This window comes from Mastacembelus armatus, chromosome 10 (assembly GCF_900324485.2).
Source record: "Mastacembelus armatus chromosome 10, fMasArm1.2, whole genome shotgun sequence".
NCBI classification, from domain to species: Eukaryota; Metazoa; Chordata; class Actinopteri; order Synbranchiformes; family Mastacembelidae; genus Mastacembelus; species Mastacembelus armatus.
Window position 1 is genome coordinate 10,360,679 of NC_046642.1, and position 11,785 is coordinate 10,372,463.

General features: G+C 38.3%; 2 protein-coding genes across 3 annotated transcripts; one reads left to right on the forward strand and one right to left on the reverse strand.

Annotated features, from left to right (window-relative positions):
• The first annotated feature begins 278 nt into the window (after window positions 1-278).
• stx5a (syntaxin 5A) lies at window positions 279-6,470 on the forward strand. Of its 2 annotated transcripts, XM_026331033.1 has the most exons (11): window positions 279-493; window positions 1,351-1,421; window positions 1,773-1,828; window positions 1,945-2,015; window positions 2,132-2,248; window positions 2,636-2,692; window positions 2,787-2,868; window positions 4,079-4,165; window positions 4,319-4,422; window positions 4,721-4,842; window positions 5,081-6,470. In XM_026331033.1, the coding sequence occupies exons 1-11, from the start codon at window positions 431-433 to the stop codon at window positions 5,238-5,240; spliced, it is 990 nt and encodes a 329-aa protein (XP_026186818.1). In that variant the 5' UTR covers window positions 279-430; the 3' UTR covers window positions 5,241-6,470. The 2 variants fall into 2 exon arrangements, with proteins under 2 accessions (XP_026186818.1, XP_026186819.1); XM_026331034.1 differs by lacking the exon at window positions 4,079-4,165 and having other exon boundaries at window positions 5,081-5,240.
• A 1,181-nt stretch (window positions 6,471-7,651) lies between these two features.
• LOC113144826 (protein RD3) lies at window positions 7,652-8,744 on the reverse strand. The gene is made up of 2 exons (XM_026331068.1): window positions 8,437-8,744; window positions 7,652-8,024 (listed from the first exon to the last, which is right to left on the reverse strand). Exons 1-2 carry the CDS (start codon window positions 8,742-8,744, stop codon window positions 7,652-7,654), a joined length of 681 nt encoding a protein of 226 aa, XP_026186853.1.
• Between the last annotated feature and the right edge of the window lie 3,041 nt (window positions 8,745-11,785).

Consider the following 11,785-nt stretch of genomic DNA (forward strand, 5'->3'; position numbering starts at 1 on the left):
ACACAAAGCGGGTCCAGGTTTGGGATAATCGTTATCTAATGAAATGTATATTTAGCTCGTTTATTTAACCCGTGTCTTTATTTGTGAGCTGTGTTAGTTGTTTGTTGTTTGGTGGATGAGGTTCAGTCGGCGTCGTGTTTATGTTAGCATACGGACCTGTTAGCTGCCGTTACCGGCTGGTTTCTCAACCTGAGGCACTACCTGCTGGGACTGTGTGTGTTTTACCCGGTCAATTCATTTCAGACTGTCCGTCTATATCTTGTTTTTTTCCACAGACATGTGTGTGCATATGTCCATGAAGGATACCCCACCTTGGCTGTGACACCAAGAGGTATAACAGTTCGCCCAGCACATATAGCACAGTAGGACCCGGGTCTTCCCAGGTGGTTTCTGGTCTACAGCGGACAGGTGGTCCTTTCCCGGCGGCAAGATGACGTGCCGTGACCGGACGCTCGAGTTTCAGTCGGCTTGTAAATCTCTCCAGGGCAGACAGGTATGGTTTCTCTGTTTTTTTGTGTGATTTACACCGCGGGTACACTCGTGTTTTCACAGTAGATTTTTGTGGCGTTGATTTTATTTTGGTTTGGCTACTTTTGGTTTTGGTTCCTTGTTTACGCCCCTTTCCACACCAGGTTTTTGTTTCACAAAGGTTGAATGCAGATTTATGTAGTTTATGTATCAAGACAAAACACATAAATCAGGGTTTCCAATGACAGTGATGTCTACTTAAGACCTTTTTAATACTGTATCAAAATCTGTTGCTAGAAAATAAGACCTGCTGTCTATACCACAGTGATTTCTGTCCACAACATATCTGCTGATATTAGTCATCAGAAAAACATTGATATCAATGTGTGTGTTGGAAGGACAAGTTTGAAGTATTTCAGAAACAGTCTCATATAATCCATTATTTTTCAACTGTAAAATGATCAACTCCATACATATATTGGGTACTGTTGTTTAAAAGACAAATTTGAAGGTCCCTAAGCAAAAGCACTTTAGTTTGGTTGTGTGTGAAGATGGCAATATTATGAATTTATTGGCAGATGTCACAGATGGTATTGGCAGCATCAGACAAACTATGGTCACAAGTTAGCAGTTCTGATAGTGATAGAGAATGGAAAATACTTTTTGTTCGATCAAAAAATAGCTTGTAATGAGGAAGTTGAATTTTCTACTTAATAAATTGTTAGCGGGTGATCAAAATTAGAATCAATTCCCTGTTATTTGACCAATTGATTAGTCCTACATTGATGTTGAGTATCCTGGTTTTGATATTTTCATGGTTATATCTCTGTCTCTTTTTTTTCTCTTTAAGTATCACATTCTGCTTTTCATCTTCTCTGACAGAATGGAGTCCAGCCCAGTAAACCAGCCAGCAGTGCTCTTAGGCAGCGCAGTGACTTCACAGTTATGGCCAAGTAAGTTCCTCTTAGGTTTTCTCTTTGATGGCTCATGAATACTGTATTTGCTGAATGTGCTTTTATGCTGGTTTTGATGTTACACTATTGTATTTACATATTATGTTCTTCTCATCTTTTGTGCATGTGAATTACAACATTATCTCACTTGTACAACAAATACTGTAATTGTCTTAATGTAAATAAAGATTGATATGAATTTTTAGTGGACTGATTTGTCAGACTATGAGCAGCGGAGACACAGGACAGATAAAAATTGATTAAGTTCTTATGTAATTCTTGGTAGGAGTCCAAACAAGCATATTTTCCACTATGACAAAGACAGCTGAACTTTTGTTTATTTCCTTGTAGGAGAATTGGAAAAGACTTGAGCAATACATTTGCCAAACTGGAAAAGCTCACTATTTGTAAGTGTTTGTTTAAAGTTATTTTAACATAATTAAAATGTAACATCTTCAGTGTGTTTGTGCACGTGACCTTCCAATGTGCTGATGCTATATTTTTGTCCATCTTAATGTTGTAGTGGCTAAAAGAAAATCTCTTTTTGACGACAAGGCAGTGGAGATTGAGGAGCTAACATACATCATTAAACAAGTCAGTTGAACATTGCATAAAATTTGTTTTTGCAAAAATATTGACTGGAACAGCCATATACAGTCCTGTACATAGCAATTTGTTTTTTCTCAACTTTCTTGTGTTTACATTTTTAGGACATCAACAGTCTAAACAAACAGATAGCACAGCTGCAGGACCTGGTGAGATCCCGCGGTGCTCCGGGTGGCCGACATATCCAAACCCACTCCAACACCATAGTGGTGTCATTACAGGTGTGTTCAGTTAGGTCTAATTCATATTGTGTTACATTTCATCATCAGGTCCCTGTGCCTGGAGGTGTTTAAATCCTGGTAGATACTTTATGGAGAGTGTTGTTTTTTGTTTGTTTTTTTTTTCTTCTTCTTTTTTTTGCCACATATGGCAAGAATTTTGAGAAAAATAAAAAAACATTCTTTAAAATTTTTATATTATCATTTAGTGAAACGTTGATTAAATTGTGTTTTGCTTCAGAGAGATATAAATCAGATGTTATTTCATGTGTCTCATACATTATGACGTCAGAAAATGTAGAATTCTTGTTGACACTTGTTGTTGTTGTTGACAAATGTACACAGCTTAGAGGCTGCATTGTGTTTCACTTTGTCTTTTGTTTTCCACAGTCAAAACTGGCTTCAATGTCCAATGACTTCAAATCAGTCTTAGAAGTCCGAACAGAGGTGAGAAGCGTACCTAAATTACACCTGAATTGGATTCAGGTTTCATTTCACCCACATTAACAACCCTCCACCCTTTTTTTTTCTTTTTCTGCAGAACCTGAAGCAGCAGCGCAGCAGGAGAGAGCAGTTCTCCCAGCCTCCTGTCTCGACCTCTCCTATGATGGCCAACAACTTCAGTAAGTCTGTCCACATGTATCAGTTCATGCTTGTAGTGTTTCATTTTTTACAAGGGTCTTGCATTAAAGTAATAGAACCAATAGGTAAACAAAGCATGCTGTTGAGGCTTCATAAGGGTGTGTTCACTCTTTTGTCGTTTTGCGGGAAATGTTTTGCCTCAGACACATTTTGTGCACATGAAACATTTTCTCCCTGCCAACAAGCAGCAGCAGCGTTGCAGGTCACAACTTAAGAATAATGTCCTGCAGCACAGATAGGTAAAAGGTAGCAGTAAATTCATATTGTAATATGCTGATCTTGTTCTGGTTTCATTCTGACTGGTGTGCCTGCACGTGCAGCACAGACCCAACCCCCATAAACTGTGTTCCTCTGAAAAATCGAACATTTCCCAACTTTAGAAATCAGTTGTAGTGTCCACTCTTCATCTGTCCATCGAATATGAACATTGTGCTGGTAGTTTTAAAAACTGTAATAGAGTGAACACGCCTTTATTGTTTGTTTTGATTTTTGTTTTTTTTTTTGGCAATGTTCGATATTTCTGGCTCGTGCTTATTTTACCATTTTGTTAAATAAATAGCTACACGTTTTGCTTAACAGGCTACTTACCAGAGACTCTCTATTTAGCACCGAGAGCCAAGATGGTTCCTGTGCAGGCACTGACACTGCCAGTGAAATGTTCACAAACAGCTTATATTCCAGCGTTTTTTGCTAAATTTCAAATATTGTGCTCAATAATATGTTAATATGATAAACCCTGCAATAAAATAACCTCAAACATAACATATTTATAGTATTTTGCTGTATTGGATGATACATATCTTATTGAAAATTATCTTGCAAAACTGTAACTAGGCTGCTGTACATGAAATAACTGCTTGACATGTTCATTGTGTCTGCAGCTAATAGTAATTAATAATGTACAAATTATACTGTTATGATGAAAGTGTAGCTAGTATAGGTAGATATCTTTGAAACAACAATGGAGGTTAATTAGTAAACACATGCTTATTACTCAGTATTACAATAATAACAATATGTTTTGATTATTTACAACAGGAGGATTTGTTGAAATTTAGCCAAAAACATACAAGAACATTTACCGGCAGTGTATTTTGAACAGCTAATGTAATAGGGAACTGCTCGAAGTCCTTGTGAATGATTATTACTGTATTTGGTCCTCTATAATGCAAAAATCAAAAAATATTTTAGGGAGCCGCAAAAAAGGGGCCCAGGAGCCGCATGCAGCTCGCGAGCCGCGCAATGACTACCAGGGCTATACAACCTCAAATTTAAAAGGTATTTCCCTGGAACGCTTGACTCTCCCAGCGGGTATGAATAGCTACTGTATGTGCCCGCTGTTCTTTCTGCTATTCCCCTCTACCAGTGAGGACTTCTCTTTGATTTTGTTACACATATGTTTGTGTTGTTGTTGTTGTTGTCTCCCCTCAGAGAGCTCAGTCCTGATGCAGGATGAGTCCCGGAGTATGGGGGATGTGGCCATCGATATGGACTCCCACAGCAACCCCTTGCAACTCCAGCTTGTTGATGAGCAGGTAAACAGTTGGTGTCTGTTTGTCAGGTAGATGGAGAATGCTTATGCGTTAATCAAGAGTTCAGTGTAAAAGAAAGTTTCTTTGAAATTTACTGGCAGAGAAAACGGCAAAATATATTAAATTTTTTTAATCAATTGATAGACATTATTATTTTGTTATCAGTATAACTTAGAAACATGTCCACTGTTAACTTTGGCAAAAAATAAAACCTAATCTAAAACCTTTGGTGGGAAACATGATCAGATAAATTGTACTTGTTTTTGTGCTTTTTAAAATCACGATGATTATGTCATCACAGGACTCATACATCCAGAGCCGTGCCGACACTATGCAGAATATTGAGAGCACCATTGTGGAATTAGGCTCCATTTTCCAGCAGCTGGCACACATGGTCAAGGAGCAAGAGGAGACCATCCAGAGGTAAGATTGAGTTATAAGTAAAGGGATGATTGAGAAAAAAGCTCTTCCAGAAACAAAGGACATAAAGAATGTTTTAAATAGTACAGCTGTCATGTGAGTGATGAGATGATACATGGTTTTACGCAAAAAAAAATGTAGTGCTTTTTATTTTTTTTGGATGAAATTCTTTGATGAGGTACTTTTTCCATGTTTCTAAAAGTTCTGTCTCACTGAGGTCTCTGCTTGTCCCCTCTTACAGGATTGATGCTAACGTGGAGGACACCCAGCTGAACGTGGAGGCCGCACACACAGAAATCCTCAAATACTTCCAATCAGTCTCCTCAAATCGCTGGCTGATGATCAAGATCTTTCTCGTCCTCATCATCTTCTTCATCATCTTTGTTGTGTTCTTCGCCTAAAGAAGGATGATGAAGGGATCTGTCTAAGAAGACAGAGAAGAGCACTTTGAAAGAGGGAAAGTAAAACTAAAGCTGGACTGAGACGACATGTCCAGATTATATATTTGAAGGACAGACTTCTTTATCAAAGTAACGGTTTGGTGGACACTTGGGATCCACTCAGATCAATACAGACTTGTCGATTATTCCCAAGATACAGACTCACTATTAATCAGACAGTTCAGTGAAGAGTGAGGATGTTGGACTCTTCGCTTGGAGAACTCTACACTTCACATAAAGAGAACAAATGATCTAAAATCCCCACATCCGTATACAGGGCAGAGAACTGCTCTGTATTGTACTTTGACCAACTATTCATAAACATTTAATCAAAATGGCTACAATTTAATGGTTTGATTCTGCAAACTGTCTTTTTAATTTTCTTTTTTTTTTTTTTGTTTACCCCATTTACCACGTCATCTATTATTATTTAAAAGCCAAATAGAATTGGAGTTCATTCTCAAGATTATTTTGCTCCTTGGTTTGTGTCTTATTGACTCATTTATCAGTTCTTCACTTACCAGCATTGTTATGATGTGAAATCTTTTTATCCAGTTATATTCTGTTTTGCTTTCAAAATTTATTTGCCAAAAGGGTACTCAACTCAAACTGTGACACGATACAGAGACACTAGGTCTGGTCCAGCATTTTGTGTCCTGAAGGCGCAAGAAGGCAGTTAGAGCCAGCAGAAGGGAACTTTGACGAATAATTCAGGCACAAACTGTACAAAACGCTGAGCAACAACAGTTTTTATAGTCAATTTTGGTTACCGACCATTAGGCAGGTTGGATGGTTGGAAAAGTGATAACCTCTCACTCTGAGTTCCGCAGAGAGAGATCAGCAGGGGTCAAGCATCTGCACAGAGTGCAGGTTTGAGATCATACTTTTGAAAGGGTGGCACTGGTTGTGAAAATCCTCTGAGCTGACTTAAATCTGGTAGATTACCTGGAAGTGTCTGATTGGATGTCATTTTTGCAATTGCTTCCCCTCTTTAGCTACTGTACAGGTTATTATTTAAATGACTGCAGCCTTTTAAGAAGAAAGAAGCACTCTTCCTATTTTTCCCTTTTTTTTTTTTCTTTTTTTTTTTAGCCAAATGCCTTGACTTCAATGTATAAAGTGCAAATAGTGATGATGATGTACTGATAAAGTGCATATTAATAAAATAAGGGGATGCTGGCATTAATGAGATATTGTTGTGATAAGTGGATTATTCAACAGTGGTATAATTATTAAGGCTCGTTGTCAGGTAGGTGTTAAAACACTGAAGTTTATATTCAACATGTTTACACCACAGATACATGGTGGTATTTCCTCTTTCATTTATCACAGTACACAGCCAGGATAGATTTACATATAAATATTTATAGGCTTCTCAAACATGACATTACTAAGGTCCATACATCTTTCAGTCCTGTTGTAGGAAGGCTCCAAGGCTGCTAACCTTGGAAGAATGTTGTAAACCCTGGTGCCATTTAGTCTCAGCTAAACTGTATCTATAATTTAAACCAAAAACCAGACATTTCTGTGAAAAATGAAACATTTTAATCACATAGAAATGACAAGAACATTGTATATTTATTTCCCCAAGTAACATGTATTATGGATATGCTATAAGAGCCCTCTCTAACTGAACTGAGGATCCAGAGCCAGACTACAGCTGCTGATTATACAGACAAGTGACCTGAGCTGAACTCCCGTCCCATTTACTGCAGAAGTCGGCTGTCCTGCCTGTTACATAACATGTTTTTAAAAAGACACTTCATGAGACCTGAATATGTTTCATTGGGTGCTGTTCTTCTGAGAGCTCAGATGACATTTTTTTGATTTCACATACACTTGAAACAGCCATTAAATTTCACAGTTCCCACCTGACAATTTCAAAACTATTGAATGGACTGTCTCAAGTTTTGCACATATTCAAGTTCCTTTAAAGATTGTTAATAATTATTCATTTCTTCAACTGTAATAAGATGCATTCAGGTGGCAAAACCGATGAGCAATTCTGGCTGTCCTGTGGAAGAATAGGCCGGTTATGATTCTTCCCTTCATTTGATAGTCTTTTCCTCTGGGCTGGTTTTGAATTGACTTTTTACCCTAGGAGGCCTTGTTCCATTTTGGTATCCTAACAGGCCTTCTGGACTCACCATAGATGTCAATTTTTCTAGTTTTTCTGACATGTCCCTCTTTCCATAAGATTATCTATTTTACTCTCCCCATAAATATGTTGACCCTCTACAATTTAAGCCCACTTTCCCCCGTTTTACTCTTCCCAGTTATTTCCCCCCTGCCAAAATGTTTCAATAGGTGCTCCTTCCCTCCCTCCCACCATCCCCTCAGGATTATTTCTCACCGACTCTTCCTCCCTACGTTCACCCCTGAGCACTCTGCTCCACAGGGGTGATCTCTGGCATACTCCTGCTTCTTCCCTTTCTGGCCCTGGCTTTGATGGCCTCCTCCTCCCCTTCACCATCCTCCTCCTCATCAGACCAATCCACCTGCTGCTGCAGGTTCCCCCTGGAGCCTCTCATGCCACTGCCCTTAAATAAATGCCCCGTGCGAAATTTTGTGCGGAAGGTTACAAAGGAGAGGCTCTTGCTGCGTTGCTGCTTTTCAAATACTGTGTCCTCCCTCTGAATGTCTTCGTTTTTGTTCATCTCGTCCATGCAGTCACGCAGCACTGTGCGAAACAGCCGGGGAACCTCGTGAACCTCAGGCTCCATCTGCGACACTAGCCTCCTGAACCTGTAGTGGCACAAAGAACTGTGGTAATTAGGAAAACCACATGAATGAACAGTTAAGACAAAGCAGACACGGCCTGACCAGCAAAAAAGAGGGCAGTGATGGACTGCTGGATTGCCACCACTACTCCCATTACTGAGTGTAATTAATGATTGTTTCTATTATGGAGTAATCTGCCAGTTACATCTTTGATCAACAAATTCAGTATTTGGGCACTTGCTGAGGATCTCTGGTTGGGTTCATGGGCATTTAACTTTTAGGACATGAACAAAGAGTGGAGATATAAGAGCATCAGCTTTCTTTCCATGTTAAAGGTGTTACAGGAATTAGACTGAAAACCCTGCATTTCTCTCTTCTCTTGCTTTTTCTCATTTTTTATAATCTGTACATCTATCTTTGTTTCTGTCTTCATCACCTGACGATGACAGGACCGCACTGTGCAGGAGGAATTTTGGCACAGAGGTCCTGCAGCTCCAGCAGATCATTGGGTGTCAGCTCGTAGGGCTGTGGGGTCGGTGTGTTGGCCAGCCAGCTGTAGTCAGCTGTGGAGGAGGAGCTGCGCCGACGGCGACGACCCTCTGTAGCCCGCTCTAAACGGATGCGTTCAGTGTGCTTCACCATGGCACCCAGCTCCAACATCAGCGTATTGGTCACCAACTCCTCAGTTGTCCGCTGGCCGGGAACTTTGGGTTCAAGGGAGAAAACAGCAGACCAAGGAAACATCTGGGAAAGATGGACAAGATTGTTGGAGTTTAACTAGAAAAAGAAAAACCGACTTCCTTTGTAACTATATCAGTCATTCACTTTATCACACTATTACTTTAAGTTAGCTCATATTGAGTGTTTTTTTTAAATTATATTGGAATATAAAGACAAAGCCAAAGTAAATAAATAGTAAATATAAAAAAAAAAGGCTTTAGAAATATTTGGAAATCATTCACAAACACATACTGGAATTTTTTTCTTCATTTTGGATGCAGATGATCTTCCTAAGGCAAAAATCCTCTGAAATAATAAACTTTTATAGCAGATTCATTATAATCAGCATAGTCTGTTTAAGTGAGTGCGACTCATAGTAGATATGGTTGTGTACATGTGAAGGCAAACAGCTTATCAGTAAGTGATTAATACAAACCAGGTTTTCTTAATGGGATTGTTATCACTTGTTAATGTCTTGCCCTAATTAGAAGAAGATTAATTTCATGTCTTACCTTCATGAAACTGGATTTACAAAGTGGTGGTGTGTCCTTGGCTGAGAGAAATCCCTCTAATGTGTGGTAAAGCAGGTGGTTAGCAGCCAGATGAGCAGGCCTCCACGGGCTTGTGATCGGAAAAAAGGATGAAACCCCTTTGACTCCAGCTGGTGGCACGCAGCTACCTGACTGCCTTGCTACCTTTGAAGGTCCCTGGCAGACAGTGCGTGTACTTCTGTGAGGAGTATGTTTGGGATTGAGAATAAATGTAATCCTATATTAATAAAGAATGAGTGACGAGATGAGCTTACCTCATGACATGTGTGTACACCTGAGCGAGGAGCATGCGTTTGTATGTGTGTGACTGACAGAAGTCAGCTGGGACGTTTACATAATAGCATAGGACTGTTAGCTAATTCAGCCATTTTTGTTTCATTTTAACCTCTTGTCTTTTGTAAGCGTTTCCTAATTTCATCTCTTTGTTTAGGTCTAAATCGAGATGTAAAGTACTTCAAAGTACTTCCAGAGTCTGACAACGATATTCTTGAGATCTTACTTCCAACAAAGTCCTTGAAAATAACATACTGGAAGTGAAAAATGGTCTCCCAGTTCACAGGCAGTAATCCTTCAGGCACATCTATAATTACCAGACTGTTACGGCCAGCATGACACTAAGATTACATAACTACTCGTGTAATCTCTCTTTCTCACATGTATAAATTTTCAGGCATTAGCACTCTGGGCCACTAGCCATCATATGGTATTGTACATAAGGTAACTGCAGGCTAGTTCCTGGGTTTCCACACTACTCAGCACTGAGCCACCAAATCCCAGATTACATTCAAATCCAGAGCCTACCTGGAAGAATGAATCTTTGTAATGACCATTATAATCTAATTACAGCTGCCTACTGTGGCTCTTGGCATGAAACCATATAAAATCTGTTTTACTTACGTTTTGTGAAAACCTATGGACAGTGATAGAAAGTAGCTAAGTGCATTTATCCAAGTACAGTTTTGAAATATTTGTATTTTAGTTGAATACTTTAATTTTCTGCTACTTTCTACTTCTAGTCCACTACTAAATGACATTTATATGACATCTTTAGTTGCAAATTGAAAAAATAATACATAATAATGTTTTATTATTGATTGAACGATCCAGCAGTACATAAAGTAGCAAGCTAAAATTAGTTCCACCTTGACCAGCTGCCATATTAGTGTGTGTACATTCATTTTTAACATATAGATTAATGTAAAAAAAGTAAAGAACATCAGCAAACAATAAAAATGTAAGATGAGCAGTATGAAAAAAATAATAAACACAATAACAACATAATAATTCAACATTTTTGGAAGGTTTAGTTGAATCAAAAGGCCTACCTTTTGATTCAAGCCTATTTAGATCCTGGTTATTAAAAAATAGATTAATTTAAAAAGCCATCTTTGTTTTGATAGTCAAAGAAAAGCAAATGTCCTGAATTTGAAATGCATAAAGCCGAAAACAGAAGCAGAGCAGAATTTCTCAGTAGGATGCAGGACCAAACATATTTTTCAGTATTGGATTCACAGACAGAGCACTAGTTGTCAATATAGTTTTGGTGTTCCAGAGGAAGTTATTCAGCTGGAGAAGACTGAGTGTGACTTCACCCACTTTATTAGTTAGAAGATAGGCTACAGAAGGGCAAAGTCCAGATTTTCACATCATCCTAGTCTACTGCAGGTGAAAAAGGTCTGTTCTGTCCTTAGTATTTTCTCAAGGATCAGGAGAAGGAACAACATGAAAATGAATATCTCTGAGAAACAGGGAAAACAAAGGATAACTTTAGGAACTTTAGGAGTTATGTGAAGGATGGGATGTATGCAACATTATTCAAGATGATGAATATATAAAATTATAATGAATTATTCATTCATTATTGTATTTGTAAGAAAAATCCCCCCTTTGTTTCAAATACAATTCATGGCTGTGGAAAATTTGTGTGGTTAAATTTGTTGTTTGTGTAGAGATGAGAGTACAGGAGTAACATTAATCAGTGTTTGTATGATTAAAGTTGTTGTTTGTGTAGAGATGAGAGTACAGGAGTAACATTAGTCAGTGTTTGTATGATTAAAGTTGTTGTTTGTGTAGAGATGAGAGTACAGGAGTAACATTAGTCAGTGTTTGTATGATTAAAGTTGTTGTTTGTGTAGAGATGAGAGTACAGGAGTAACATTAGTCAGTGTTTGTATGATTAAAGTTGTTGTTTGTGTAGAGATGAGAGTACAGGAGTAACATTAGTCAGTGTTTGTATGATTAAAGTTGTTGTTTGTGTAGAGATGAGAGTACAGGAGTAACATTAGTCAGTGTTTGTATGATTAAAGTTGTGTTTGTGTAGAGATGAGAGTACAGGAGTAACATTAGTCAGTGTTTGTATGATTAAAGTTGTGTTTGTGTAGAGATGAGAGTACAGGAGTAACATTAGTCAGTGTTTGTATGATTAAAGTTGTGTTTGTGTAGAGATGAGAGTACAGGAGTAACATTAGTCAGTGTTTGTATGATTAAAGTTGTGTTTGTGTAGAGATGAGAGTA